We start from the raw sequence: 15,940 nt of genomic DNA on the forward strand, positions 1-15,940 counted from the left end.
TTCGTCCAGCTCACAGATCCGTTCTTCTGTATCCTCTACTCTGCTTTTGAGTCCCTCTAATGAATTTTTCATTTCCAGTATTGTATTCTTCATTTCTGATTGGTTCTTTTTTATATCTTCCATTTCTTTGTTGACATTCTCACTGAGTTCATCTATTCTTCTCCCCAGATCAGTGAGCATCCTTAACACTCTTAGTTTGAACTCTCTGTCGGGTAGGTTGCTCATTTCTGTTTCACTTAGTTCCTTTTCTGGGGTTTTTTCCAGTTCCCTTACTTGGAATGTATTCTTTTGCCTCTTCATTTTGCCTCTTTCCCTGTGCTTGTGTCTACGTATTAGGTAGGTCAGCTACGTCTCCTGCTCTTGGATAGGTGACCTTATGTAAGTGATGGCTTAGGAGGCTTCCAGTGTGCTTCCCTCAGTTCTCAATGTTCCAGGGGTGACCCCTATGTGGGCTATGTGTGTTCTTCTGTTGTGGCCTGTTTGCTCTCCCTGTAGGCACCCAGGGAGGCCGAGTTATGCTCCTGGCCAGCTGTTGTAATGCTCAGCTGCTTGTAGTTGTTGTGGGCCCTTCAGTCTCTTTATCAGGTGTGGGGAGCCCCTGCACAGTTGGCTGCAAGTTCTAATACCACATTTGTGTTTCAGTATTTCTTTTAAGTGAGTAGGCCCCCAGCGTGGCAGGTTGTTAGGCTCAGGGCCTTACAATTGCTGTAAGCCTCTAGCCTATTAGGTGTCTTGTCAGCTCTCTGAGGATTGCAGCTGGGTGGGGCTGGCCTCAGGCAGAGGAGCACCCAATTGTTTCAGGTTTTGGAAGGTGGAGCAAACCTTCTATGTGGGTCTTTGAGAAGTACAAGTCTTCTGCGGCTGAGAAGCCCTGCCGGCCACAGGTCCACACACACAGTCAACACAGTCCTGCCCCGTGTGAGTTCCCCGACCTCCCCAAGCGGACCCAGACTCTCCACAGCAGGAGCCCCACACACTCTGCCACTGCCGCACACTCTCCACCCACCCCTTGTGCACACCCTGCCCCGCTCAAGTAGGCTCAGTTGCCAGGCTGCAGAGAATCCAGTCACCAATCTATGCAGGCCCACAAGTTGCCTGAGGGCTTGTTGTTGGGTGGGGCCAGTCTGTAGGGTGGGCTGCCTGCCCTGGTTGAGCTGGATTAAATCGGTGATCCAGCGGGTGGGGCAGACCCTGGGCTAGCAGCCCTCAGGGAGAACTCGAATGGCGTCTGTGTCAGCACGCCCACACCAGGCCACAACAATGGCCGCCGCCAATGTCCCAGTCCCTGGAGAGGTCTCACCCCTCACCGAGATGCACTCACGGCCTATTAGGTGAGTCTCTTGTCACCAAAGCACTGTACACCTTTCTTTCTGGTGATTTTAGGGTGCTTCCTGAAACGGGTGAGTTTGCGTGCGGGCCCTTTAAGAGCCAGTTTTAGTTTCTTTGTGAACCGGGTTTTCTGGGGGTGCTCCCCAGTGTTTTAGTAGCAGGCACAGTCAGATATTATGCCGCTGGTCTCGATTGTGCTGGGTCCACAATATGCCCGCTGCGGGGGCGCTCCCCGGCTCAGGGCCCCGCGCCTCCAGGGAGGCTGCGTACCTGTGAGCTGCTCCCGGCGGCCGTGAAGCTGGCGGGTTATGAAGGCGGCGCTTTTCCTCTCCAGAAGGGAGTCTCTGCCTCTTCCACCTCAGTTAGGATTGTCCGTTGTTGCAGGAGTTCCTCTTATCCAGTTTTCAGTTCTGTCTCAGGGGTAATTTTTCCACAAGTAGTTGTAAATTGGCTGTGTCCACGGGAGGAGGTGAGTTCCGAGTCTGCTTACGCCGCCATCTTGCAATACATATCTCTCTTAGCAACTTTCTAATGTGCACTACAGTATTATTAACTACATTCACCATGCTGTACATTACATCCTCATGACTTTTTTTATAACTGGAAGTTTGCGCCTTTTGGACTCCTTTACTCATTTTGCCCCCCTCTGACTCTCCAATTCTGGCAACCACCAATCTGTTCTCGTATCTGAGAGCTTGATTTTTTGTTTTAGTCTTTGTTTTAATTCCACATGTAAATGAGATCATATGGTATTTGTCTTTCTCTGTCTGACTTATTTCACACAGCATAAATCAATGGCAAGATTTGATTTTGTTATGGCTGAATAGTATACTCCATTGTATATACTATCTACTTCATCCATTCATCCACTGATGGACATTTAGGCTGTCCCACATCTCAGCTACTGTTAAGTAATGCTGCAATGAACATGAGAGAGCCTTTAGGTTTTTTAATTAGTGTATTTGTTTCCTTCAGATAAATACCCACAGGTGGAATGCTGGAGCATATGGTAGTTCTATTTTTAATTTTTTGAGGGACCTCCTCACTGTTCTCCATAGTGGCCACACAATTAACATTCCCACTAACAGGTGGGACAGGTTATACTGTTACAGATGTGAGGTTACACATCTCACTGTGGTTTTGGTTTGCATTTCCCTTATGACTAATGATGTTCAGCATCTTTTCACGTACCTGTTGACCATCTATATATCTTTAGTAAAAAAAAAAAACAAGAATCAAAAATCTCTAGTCAGATCCTCAGCCCATTTATTAATCAGATTGTTTTTTTGCTATAAAGTTGTATGAGTTCTTTACATATTTTGGATATTAACCCCTTATCGGACATAGGATTTGTAAATATTTTCTCCCATCCAGTAGGCTGCTTTTTCATCTTCTTGATGATTTCCTTTGCTGTACAGAAGCTTTTTATTTGACACAGCCCTACTTATAATTTTTGCTTTTGTTGACTTTGCTTTTGGTGTCAATGCCCAAAATTCAGGCCCAAGACTGATGTCAATGAGCTTACTGCCTATGTTTTCTTGTGTAAGTTTTATGGTTTCAGATCTTGCATTCAAGTCATTAATCTATTTTGAGTTAATTTTTGTGTGCATTGTAAGATGGTACTCTATTTCATCGTTTTGCTTGTGGCTGTCCTGTTTTCCCAACACCACTTACTGAAGAAACTATTCTTTCCCCATTGTACATTCCTGGCTCCTTTGTCATAAATTAATTGACCATGTATGTGTGGGTTTATTTCTAGGCTCTCTACTCTGTTCCATTGTTTTATATTTCTGTATTTATGCCAATACCATAGTGTTTTGATTACTCTAGATTTGCAATATACTCTGAAAACAGGAAGTGTCATACCTCAAGTTTTGTCCTGCTTTCTCAGGATTGCTTTGTCTATTCTGGGACTTCTGTGGTTCTATACATATTTTAGGATTGTCTGTTCTATTTATATGAAAAACCATTGGTATTTTGATAGGGCTTTCATTGAACCTGCAGATTGCATTAAAAGTATGAACATTTTAACAATATTAATCCTTTTCACCCATGGGCACAGAACTTCTTTCCATTTATTTCTGTCTTCTACAATTTCTTTCATCAATGTCTTACAGTTTTCAGTGTACACATTTTTCACATCCTTGATTAAACTTATTCCTAGGTCTTTTATTCTTTTTGATGCAATTTCAAATAGGAAAGTTTTCTTACTATGTCTTTCTACTAGTTTGTTTTTAGTCTATAGAAACACAGCTGATTTTTGTATATTGATTTTGTCTCCAGCAAATTAACTGGATTTGTTAGTTCTACCAGTTTTTTGGTGGAGTCTTTAGAATTTTCTATATATAATACCAGGTCACATCACATGCAAATAATGACATTTTACTTCTCCTTTTCCAACTTGAATGCCTTTTATTTCTTTTGCTTGCCTAACGGCTCTGGCTAGGACTTCTAATACTCTTTTGAATAAAAGTGGTAATGAGGGCATCCTTGTCTTGATTCCGATCTAAGAAGAAAAGGTTTCAGCTTTCCACCAATGAGTATGATGTCAGCTGTGGGTTTATCATATATGGCCTTTATCATGTTGAGGTACATTCCCTCTATACCCACTTTGCTGAGTTTTTATTATAAACATACATTGAATTTTGTTAAATGCTTTTTCTGCATCTATTGAGATCACCCTATGATTTTCATCCTCCATTTTGTTAATGTGGTATATCACACAGATTGATATACAGATTTTGACCATCCTTGCTTCCCTGGAATAAATCCCACTTGATCATGGTGTATGATCCTTTTAATGTGTTGTTAGATTCAACTTGCTAATATATTCTTGAGGATTTTTGCTTCTATGTTCACCAGGGATATTGGCCTGTAATTTTCTTGTGGTGTCCTTCTCTGGTATTGGTATTAGGGTAATGCTGGCTTTGTAAAATAAATTTAGATATGTTCCCTACTTTTCTATTTTTTGGAAAGGTTTGAAAAGGTTTGGTATTAACTCTTCTTTGAATAACTCACAGTGAAGCCATCTGGTTCTGGACTTTCATTTCTTGGAATGTTTTTGGTGACTGACTCAATCCTATTAATAATAATTGGTCTATTCACATTTTCTCTCTCTTCAAGATTCAGTATTGGAAGCCTGCATGCTTCTGGAATTTGTCCATTTTTTCTAGGTTGTCCAGTTTGTTGGTGTATAACTGTTCACAGTCGTCTCTTTTCATCCTTTGTATTTTTGTGTTATCAGTTCTAATATTTCCACTTCCATTTATTTGAGCCCTCTTCGTGAGTCTAACTAAAGCTTTACCAATTTTGGTTTGTTTGGTTTCTTTTCTGAAGAAACAGCTCTTAGTTTCATTAACCTTTTGTATTGTTTTCATAGTCTCTATTTCTTTTATGTCCACTCTGGTCTCTGCTATTTCCTTCTTTCTAATAACATAGAGCTTTGTTTATTCTTTTACTAGTTCCTTGATGGGCAAATAGAGGTCGTTTCGGATTTTTCTTGTTTTTTGTTATGAACATCCCTCTTGAAACTCTTCTTGCTGAGTGCCATGAATCTCGTATGTTCTATTTCCATTTTCCTTTCTCTCAAGGCATTTTTTGATTTCTCTTTTAGTTTCTTCATTCATCCGCCCATTGTTCAGTACATCTTGTTTAATCTCCAGATTTGTGAATTTTCCAGTTTTGTTCTTGTATTTGATTTCTAGTTTCATACCACTGTGGTCAGCAAGGATGCTTCATATGATTTTAATCTTGTACAATTTATTAAGACTTGTCTGGTGGCCTAAGATATGATCTATCCTCCATACCGTTCCATGCGCATGTGAGAAGAATGTGTGATTTTGCTGCTTTTCAATGGAATGTTGTATACATATCGGGTAAGTCTCGTTTGTCTAACATGTTGTTTATGACTGATCTTTCCTTATTTTCTGTCTAGATGACCTCTCCAATTGATGTCAGTGGAGTATTAGACTCCCCTATTATTGGTGTATTGCCGTCTATTTCTCCAACTAGTACTGTTAATATTTACATTTAGGTCCTCTTTGGCTGCAGACATAAATATTTACAAGTGTATTCTTTTGTTGCGTTGATTTCTTTAACATTATGTAACGTCCTTTTGGTCTCCTCTTACAGTGTTTTAAAGTCCACTTCCTCTAATATAAGTATAATTACCTCAGCTTTCTTTTGGTTTCCATTTCCATGAAATATCTTTTTCTATCCCTTCACTTTCAGTCTGTATGTGTACCTACATCTGAAGTGAATCTCTTGTAGGTGGGGTATAGATGGGTCTGTTTTAAAATCCATTCAGCTGCTCTACAACTCTTGAATGGAGAATATAGCCATTTACATTTAAAGCAATTCTTGATACACATTTAATTACTGACATTTTGTTAATTGTTTTCCGGCTCTCTTGTAGTAGTTTCTCTGTTCCTTTCTTCTTCTCTTGCTCTCTTCATTTGTGATTTCATGACTTTCTCAAGTGGTATGCTTAGATTTCTTTCTCACTATTTTTTGTATATCTTCTATAGACTTTTGCTTATTGGATACCATGAGGCATACCTATGACATATAGTCTATTTTAAGTTGATAACTTAAGTTTGCATGCATTCTAAAGCTCTACCCTTTTATACTTCCCATGTTTTATGTTTCTAATGTCACATTTTACGTCTTTTATCTTTTGTAGCCCTTAGCTAATTATTGCACTTACAGTTATTTTTATTACTTTTGTCTTGTAACCTTCATACTAGTTTTATAAATGATTAATCTACTACCTTTCCTATATATTTATGTTTACTGAGATTTTTACTTTAACATTTCTTGTAAGGCCCGGTTAGTGGCAATGAACTCTTCTGGGTTTTGCTTGTATGGAAAACTCTTTATCTCTCCTTCAATTCTGAATGACAACTTTGCCAGGCAGACTATCCTTGGGTATAAGTTTTGTGGGTTTTTTTTTCAGCAATTTGATTATATTGTACCACTCCCTTCTACCTGCAAAGTTTCCGCTGAAAAACCTGCTGACAGTCTAACACGGTTCTCTTGTACGAAACAAGTTGTTTTTCTCTTGCTGCTTTTAAGATTGGCTCCTTGTCTTTCATTTTCAACACATTAATTATAATCTGTCTTGCTTTGAGTTCATCGTATGTGGAGCTCCCTTGGCTTCCTGATTCTGGATGTCTGTCTCTTTCCCCAGATTAGGATAATTTTCAATGTTTTTCTTTCAAATAAGTTTTCTGCCCCCTCTCTCTGCTTCTTCTGAGTCCCCTGTAATGCAAGTGTTAGTCCACTTGATGTTGTCCCTTAAGCTATCTCCACTTCTTAAAATTCTTTTCTCGTTTTGTTGCTCTGATTCTGTGAGTTCCATTGCACTTGCTTCAAGGTAGCTGATCCCTTTTTATGCTTTATCTCTTCTGCTGGTGAGCCCCTCTACTGTATTTTTCAGGGCAATCATTGTATTCTTCAGCTCTGTGACTTTAATTTGGTAATTTCATATATTTTCTTTCTCTTTGTTGAAGTTCTCACTATGTTCAATCATTGTACTCCCAAGTTCGGTAAGTATCTTTATGACGACTACTTTGAAAACTTTATCAGGTAAACTACTTATCTGCATTTCGTTAAGTTTCCATGGGAGATTTTATCTTGTTCTTTCACTTGGATCACATACTTTTGTTTCCTCATTTTTCTTGACTCTATTTGGTTCTATATATTGGATGAAACTGTCCCCTCTCCCAGTATTAATAGAGTGGCCTCATGTAGGAGATGAACTTTATCATTCAACATGTACTGGCTTGTGGCTGTCCCTCAAACCTTTATGATTGTCCAAGCAGCCTATTTTATTCTTAATAGCTCTCAGTTGCTGTGGGAGTGCCAAGACCTGTCAGTGTCCCAAAGGGGGGGGACCTCAGTCAGCACCTACATTCAGGCTGATTAGAAGCCAGACCCTCAGGCAACCCCTTTTAAAGTACGCAAATATATACAGTCCTGTGGGACTGCATGGATAACCCCTTCTGGCCACCTGACCAGGTGATCTGGAGGTGTCCTCTGGGTGGTAATTACAAAAACAGGGACTCAAGACAAGTGTATAAGCTTCTTCTGGAAGATACTGGCAAGCTGTAGAAAAACCAAGGAGCACAAAGATGGTACCCTCTGGCCTGTGTTTTCAGAGAGTAACTCTGTAGGCCTTTAGATGTGTGCCCAGATGGAAGCCTGCTCTCAGGCTGTAGTTCCAGGACAAGCAAAGAGGGAGTGTGTTTCAGTTGGCTGTCTGTGCAGTGACATGGGTGTGGTAGCCAGTCAAGAACTATCTTTCTGATTGTTACAGCCCAAGAGACCCAGGAAGACAAGCCACTCTGGCCTCTAGACCAGGCATTCAAGGGGTGTCCTCTGGGAGGCATCCACAAAAGCAGGGCACCAGATACATGTAAGAGATCCCCTCTGAGAGATTCTGGCCATCTGGAGGGGCACAGGGAGAGCACAGTGATAGCTCCCACCCTCCGAGGTGTCAGGAAAGGATTACAGTCAGCCCTTAGATGCATGTTTAATTAGAAGCCTGCCCCTTAGGCTGCAGCTATGATAAGCTAATAGGCCTCTTTCACAGAAAGACTAGCTCCTGGCTCTGTTGACTCTTGCTGTGCCCTAAGGGTGGTAGGTGTTTGAGAACTCTTTCTCCATTGGTTACAGTCCTGTGGGACCTGTGTGCTTAAGCCTCCTTGACACCAGAGCCAGGAGATGTAGAATTAGAAGCATCCCCTGGTAGCAGCCACAAAAATCAGGGACCAGACAAGGATGCAGAACATTTGTGCAAGAAACCAGTGAGCCGGAGTAAGGCAGAGGGAGAGTGTAAATGTTGTGTCCACCAGCCTCTGTTCCCTGAGCACCTCCATAGGCTTCTATCAGTGTGCCAACCAGAAGCCTGCCTGTCAGGCAAAGCTCCTGGACAAGCTAATAGGCCTCTTTCTCAGAAAGACTGGGGTGTGTTTCAGTAGGCTGTCTGTGCAGTGCCCGGGGGGTGCTAGTCTGACAAGAATTGAATCTTCATTTGTCATAGTCCTAGGAGACCCAGGAATGCAAGCCTCCCTGACCCCCAGATCAGGTGATCAGTGGGCATCCCCTGGGCAGCAGCTGCAAATATTGGGTCAGCAGACATGTGTAAAAGCTCCCCTCTGGGAGATACTGGTGCTGTGGTGCATGGCAGAGGGAGGGTGTGAAGATGCCACCTGCTGAGAGAAAGGAAGACGGCTCCTGTTGGCTTTAGCAAAACTTAGGGAGTGCACAAAGATGGCTCCCATCAAAGCAAAAAAAGGGTTTAGAGAAAAAAAGTCTAGAGTTAAAAAAAAAAGGTGTCTTCTGGCTTTAGCAAGGTAGAGGGAGAGTGTGAAAATGGCAGCTGCCAGCGCCTCATCCCTGGGGAGTGTCCCAACATGCCCCTGATCCTCAGGCCCACACTCTAAGATTAGCAAATGTATCTTTCACATAAAGTCTGGATGCTTTTCCAACAGCTGCTTCTGTGCTGGGCCCCGGAGCAAGTGAGTCTGCAAACCAGCTCTTTAAGAGGTGTTTCCCAGTTCACTACAGCCCTCTGGGTCTCACAGACGTGAGCCCCACTGGCGTTCAAAGCCAGATGTTTCGTGAGCTCGTCTCTCAGGTGCACATGTTAAAAGCTGGTGTGCCTGATGTGGAGTATAAACCCTTTGTTCCTCAGGGAGAAGGTCCGGGTTTGTCAGTTCCCTCCTGATTGTGTGTCATGATGCTGGAGGTGGGGTCCACATCTCAGCCTCCACTATTCACCTCCACATGGTGAATGGCCATTTTCTTGTTTCTTTGATAGTGAAGTTATATTCCCAAAGTGGTCTCACTGTTACACATCCTAACTCTGCTTTTTAGGAAATGAGTTTTCCAAGAAATAAAGTTTTAGAATATTCTTTAAAAACCAAAATACGTCTACTTTTTATTATTCACTAGAACTACTGAGCTCCATAAGGATAAAACTGAATCAAAGAGAGGCTACTCATTACACAGGCCTCTAATGTGCCACTTCCTAAAACAAAGGCAGTAATTCTTACCATATCCTCCTCCAAAAAAAAAAATTCATAGTAAATAAATTCAATACCACTTATTTCCTCTTTCTCAAAGTGTAGTCCCTGGCCAACATCTTTGGCCATCACCTGGGATCTTGTTAGAATTCACTATCTTAGCCATCTCCCCACTCCCACCTCAGATCTGCTTTAAAGTGTCTTTCCATCTTGTGAATCAAAATCTGCAGTTTGACAAGGTCTCCAGGTGATCTGAATGGGTTTGGGAAGGACTGCACCAGAACACTGTGCTAGCCATGTTGTTCTTTGTTCCCTAATCCTTTCATGCGGCTGCTGCCACCACATCACCAGGACAACCTTCCATTCTGCTGCTTTTTCTACCTGAATTCCACTCCTTTCTCCACCTTTCTTTTTCTTTTTTCTTTGTTGTTTCTGTCGTCTTTTCCTACTACTTCTCATTTGATTTTCCTCGTGCGGCAATACCATGAGAGACTGGCTTCCATATCCAATGGAAGTGTTCCCTTCCTCAGGCCAGCAATCCTACAGCAATTACCGCCATCTCTGCAACTGGACAATTCTAGGCCATTTTTATTGATGCTCAGGGTTCCTGCTTCTCACAATATCACAAGAGGCCAGGCTGCTAAGTGGGGTATACAGGCACCACTTGAAAGAATAGTAACTATAATTGTTCCAGCTCTACTCTTAAATCCAGTTACTGACAAAACTTAGTAATGTTTATGATACAAAATAACAGATTTAATAACAGATGAAAATGCACATAATTTCTCAGTGAAAATTCACAGAAATAGTTCAAAAGAAGCAAGAATTTTAGCATTTACATTAGAACCAACTCTTCTAAAAATTTCCCAGAACTACTCATCAAAAGTTTCTATGACTTTCCCATTCTTTGCTTTTCAAAGGATGGCAGCGTTTCCATGTTGAGCATGCCTCCATATCTCCAGGGAAAGAACTAATGCTACTTGAAATAAGATAGGCCAGAACAAACTCTTCAATAAGTCAATGTCTTTGGAAGGTGTAAAAAGTTAACAATGTCTGGAACATAGTAGATGCTAAGTAAATATTTCCTGAGAAACAATACTGTTTTACTACACTATTTCATGTAACTCACAATTTCAATCAAAATGGTTACAGCTTTGATCTCTAATATCCCTTTCATGTCTAGAATTCCTGAGTTAAAATATAGAAATCACATCCTCTCAGCTGTTAGGCATCTGAACATACAAATAGCAATGCTGACCTGGAAATGTAAGACTGACTGAGTTTCAGGAAATCTATTCCACATCCCAGAAAGCAACATAGCGTTGTACGTATCATATCAAAAAATGAGGCAATACAATCAAACTAGGTCTCAAGAAGTTAGAGCCTTCTCTTCAATTTTGTGATAAAAAATAATTTTACATTTGAAACTATATCAAAATTATATTTTACAAGTTAATCAAGCACATACACATTTTGCTATATTTTATGAGAGACGTGCTCCCTTAATACTCACGAGATCCGCATATTTCTTACAGAGAGCTGCCAGCTTCTCCTCTGGAGTTGAAAGAGCATTTAAGGCTTGCATCAGTAATAATACTTCTCTTCCTGATGATTAATAAGATAAAAGGAAAAAAAATTATTGGAAATGTGAAATTAATCCAATCTGTAAATTCTGGATAAAACTTATCTTCAGACACCCAGAGTATTATTTAACTCTCTAACTAGATATAGAGATTTACCTGCTATATAAGAGAAACTATTTTCAAATTCTGCTTTACTAGGGCCCTGCTCCCCAAATTTCTTCACTTACCAACCAACACTGCTAGCCGTTAGCTGTTTGGCACTTAAACAGTAAGAAGAACACCTACTGAAAGTTTCAATGCTCTTGCCTAACCGCTGATCCCTAATTAAGACATTTTACAAGGGCAGGAATGTTTTTAAAAGCTACCCCCTAGCCAAGGACAAATATACAAGGAAGTTAAGAAGGCTGTTCAGCTAGTACGCTCTGCCTATCTAAGAGGCACATAAGCCCCTGTGACACACAACTTTTCCTATGACCAATCTGATTCATGATTGTTTACTCATGATTAACTAAGCATATTCCGGGTGTTAACCAAGTTTCGGGCCAAGAATAGGAAGTCAAATTGGCTCTTCCCTTGGGGAAAACAGTTTTGAAAGAATACTTAATAATTCTGGCAGGAAGAAGCAGGTGAGATAGGTGGGGGCAAACAGTGCTTCAAAGTAAGCGACAATGTTCTGTCTCTTACGCTGGGAGTAGGCACTTTTTATTTTCTAAAATGTGCACTCTTGTATGCAGGCTATTTTCACTGAAAGAAATCCAAGGAAAACACTGATGTTTGGTATACTGTATAGACTGCTGTGGGGAGAGGGAGCAGAGACAGGCTGACTTCAAAAAGAATACTTTCCTATGCACACAAAATTTCAGTACTGAAACCTTTTCTCATTCAGATGAAGGCCAAATAAGATAATTACTGAATGTGTAAGAAATAACAATAAAGTAAACTGCAAATTTATGAAGATTTTAAACTCCAACTATTTTCAACTACTGAAACAATTTTCATCTGACCATATCTCACCCACATTGTTGAGGCTACTGATTCTGAACATATGTGTCTTGTCTGCAGAAAATTATAAAGACTTTTCGTATTCCTATAAATTTTAAAGTCTTAAAGGGTAGCAGAAAATGGATTAAGAAAGAAAATTCCAAGTTATAAGTGTGATAACTTCAGATATATAACAACTTCTGATAACTTCAGATATCACTGAAATCAAACAAGGTAAATGTTAGGGACAACAGGAACAAAAAGCTGAGGGGCAACCAGTGAGGCAAAACAGGATTTCAGATTTCATTTGTTATTTTAACTCATCACCTTCTCAATCCTAACTGCCAAAATAACATGGCAGAAGGGAGAAAACAAACCCTGAAAACCAGTCGTATTAGCCCACTTTCTAAACTATAGACAACATATATTATTTCCAAATTTTAGTGAGTGTTCTTCAAGGAAACTGAGCAAATATACAGGTTTCGCAGGAATTATTGGTCAGACTACTTTAAAAGATCAAACAACAAGGCAAATCAAATACTTCGTCTGCCAAACTGGCCACAGATTTTTTTCAGGAAAAACACTCCTTGATTCTTCAGGGAGAAATAACTAAGGCTCCTAAAATTGAGTTTCCTACTCTGCTGTTTTTGACTCCTACATATAATTGATCAGGCAGCCCTGACCAAAGAAAATAGGTGTATTAGCTAAACAGTATCTACCTCAAAACTGGCCAATTTCTGTAGTTACCTTGCGCTACAGAAAATGTAATTTAAATGAGCAGCGTGTGAAAATGACCAACCACACAGTAGAGATGATTACCTGAGGTTTTTCCTTTGTTCCTGTTGCAGTCTGAATCTTGTGGACCATCAGAGGGATCTGATCCAGCTTCTGGCCCAGGAGGTTCCTCTCCTGGCTCCCATATGCAGTACTCTGGGCTCAGCAAATTCCTGTTCTTTGTTATAAAGTTACTGCTCTCATCCTCATCCAATGAATGCTTGTTACTTGTGCCACCACAATCTGAGTCTCGATGTTGAAGAATATCATCTGACTGAGGGTTATGCAGCATATCTGCTTTTACTTGTAGCCTGCAAACTCTAGATTCTTCCACTGTGGCAATCACAAGCTAGAGGGACTGAGGAGAAAAATAGGAACAAAGGGGTTAAATCAAATGCAACCAAGGGAGGAAAAGTATGCAGTACAGAAAAATACAGTTTCCCATCCCACTTTGCTCATGTTTAAAGTACTCTTTACTTATTGCACTTGGTACAAGCAATAGGCATCTCATCGTGCTTTTTTTTATGTTTCATAGTAGATTATCAGACAATGATGCTTCTTAGAAGCAAAGGAGGGAAAAGGAGGGGAGGGACCACCATAATTTTGGGACAGGAAACTCCAAGGCTTTGTCCCTCTGACAACTAATGTGCCGGCAGATCTATCAGAATCACCTTCTGCAGAACTCTGGAATCTTCTAAATACTAACAACACAAAATGAAAACTTACAGCCCAAATGGAAGGCTTAGTGAATAAAAAGCAGCTGCTGTGTGGTAGGAAAGCAGTGTGGGATTTTAACCTTCCAACCTACCACTCCCTAAACCCTCGGTCAACAGCAGCTGTAAGGACAGCAGCCCACACTTCTACTGCAAGCCTACTAGTGCCAGAGGGAATAATACGGACATTATTTTGCAAGGACTGTGGTCCAGTTCAACCTTCCTGGCAGCTCCATGAGAAACCTGCACACGAGTCTGCCCCTGTTTTGCCCTTAGGAGAGCTGTCTCAGGGCTGAGGCAGCTTGCTGGGAAGCTTCCAATAAAAGCATTAAACGCACAAGTATTGACTACACTTGCCTGGGGTGAGGGGCAAAAATCAAGAAAAAGCAACAGACAGAGAGAAAAACCTGAGAAGAGAGAGACTGGGAAGGGAGACGACAGAGACTCTTAAAAGCTCCCACGTAAGACTAATCTTTTGTCTCTGCCTGGCCTTCAGAATGGCCTTCAGCAGAAATGAAGGCTAAGGCAAAGTTGTAAACACCCTGGCTAAGCATTCTAAGCTGCTAAAAAGCAAAAGAGGAAACATGTCTTGCTTACTGATATGGACCTAGTCTCTCTCTCTCTTCATGCCCACTGATTTCTTCCTGTGTGGCCTGGGTGTACTCTGATTTTAGCCACCTTCAGGAGAAAGATGGCTAGTGTTGAGGCCAAGGTCTCCCCATCCCCAAATGGAACCAAAGGCCATACACACCTATCCTTGTAAGCTGGGTCACTGTAGAGAACAGAGGGACTCAAACCTTCACGGCTCTGTTAGAAATAGGTACCCAAGTCACCGTCTCTTCTGGTTCCTTGGGGATAAGAGGTTTCTGAATTCAACTCTAGGGGTTTTGGGCAGGCTTCACAGTAGACCAATGAAGCTAGATCAATCAGCTTTGGGCTGATTCAATGTACTATTATTGTTGCTTCTTTATGTGCATGTATCGTGGAAGTTGTTATACGCATTCATGAACACATTACAGAAGAAGTGTAATATGGTTTTACTTAATCATTCCATAGGTGCCAGTGGGGATCCTCCCATTTGGAAAAGCCATAAATAGACTCTATCTTTGGGACCCATAAACCATAGCGACTCCTGTGTGTTTCAAGTCTCTGTGATACAGGCAAGCAAGGAAGCAACCTCCCTGACATACTGGATATATCCCTTTCGAAAAGCAGCAATTAGCTTGTCTCTGGGCTCCTGCAAACACTGAACACCTAATCCACAGAGCCCTCCTGAGTCTCTGGCCTGATATTTACCTTTTGGATGGGTCAACTCAGTCTGTAAGACTAATCATGTAGGAAAGGCCCAGGGAGCTTCATTCATCAAATCGAAATGGTTTGGTCAGGAATTTAGCCAGCCACACCCCAACAGCATAGCCACTTGACAAAAAATTGTCAGTTGCCATTTGGGATATCATTGCCTATGGCAGCCACTGGCCCAGTGGGATTCACAGAGGCTCTCCAAATGCCTCAGTCTGGTTTCCTGATTGTTCAGTTAAGCCGACACCCAATGGTGTCCAGTGGGCTGCTGTGGCTGCTTTGACTCAGCACGTTATGAAGAAACAAGAATAGACATGGTTACTCTGTTGGGTGGGCAGAACTCAAGTTAATTCTTGCTCTGGCCTATACCTCCCTGACACAACGCTTTACAGCCTACCTGTTTGGTCTATAGCTTAGAAAACCATACAGACCGGCAGATGACAGACCTTGCTCTTTAACACCCCAAACTGAGGAAATAAATCACAGCTACTAAACAAATCATGTGTTGTTCACATAGATGCCCACAGTGAGTAAAATCAAGCTACCAGTCAAGACTGCACCACCCAGACTGGCCACGGTTGCTAAGTGGATTGCAGTCATTGCACTAGTCACGGCTACATGTCCATTATCATAGAAAGGGCCTTTACAGAGTAAAGGATTCTTCATTTTTGATGCAGAGGCTACCACTCTACGCTAGACTTATACTAGAGGGAGGGACATCACTGAAACTACTGAGGTGGGCATTTCCAAAAGCTCATTTCTACACGAAGCAATGATTAAGCTGGCAAAAACTGTCCAAATCAACTCTTTTAAAACTCTGGAATCTAATCAAAATTTAAAACAACCAGAGGAGTGATTACTGAAAAAAGAAGCTCCTACATTTTAGTAATGGAACACTGTGGCTTTTTAACTTACCTGCCTACCATCCCCTAACCCCCAGCTTGGAGGCAGCTAGCATTTCTGGTGTAGCTTGCTGCTGCCAGAGCAGGTAACAGAGACCTTGGTCTTAAGAGCTCCGAAAATGGGTATCTTGGATCTATATGGCAGCTCCTTGAGGAGCAGCTCAGGCATAAGCCTTTGGTTTGCCAGCTTCACATTTTCTCAGGGCTGATGCAGTCTCCTGGTGTCAAATGCTAAAATAAAAGCCACAGCTGCCAGGGCTAAGGAATAACATACAGGGCAAGCAGCTGACAGACAGAAAAGTCTGGAAAGGATGAGGATGGAAAAGAACAGA

The 15,940-nt window shown here is 41.5% G+C and overlaps 1 protein-coding gene across 1 annotated transcript in view; it reads right to left on the reverse strand.

Moving 5' to 3' along the window:
- The window catches only part of LOC147911668 (gamma-taxilin-like), a 33,731-nt gene extending 22,790 nt beyond the window's left edge, over nucleotides 1–10,941 (reverse strand). Inside the window, 1 exon segment of the mRNA XM_087427919.1 lies at nucleotides 10,870–10,941. Coding sequence (XP_087284045.1) covers nucleotides 10,870–10,941 — 72 coding nt within the window.
- Between the last annotated feature and the right edge of the window lie 4,999 nt (nucleotides 10,942–15,940).

Source organism: Ceratotherium simum, chromosome Y, assembly GCF_057802395.1.
Source record: "Ceratotherium simum simum isolate JZ-2026a chromosome Y, ASM5780239v1, whole genome shotgun sequence".
Taxonomy (NCBI): Eukaryota; Metazoa; Chordata; class Mammalia; order Perissodactyla; family Rhinocerotidae; genus Ceratotherium; species Ceratotherium simum.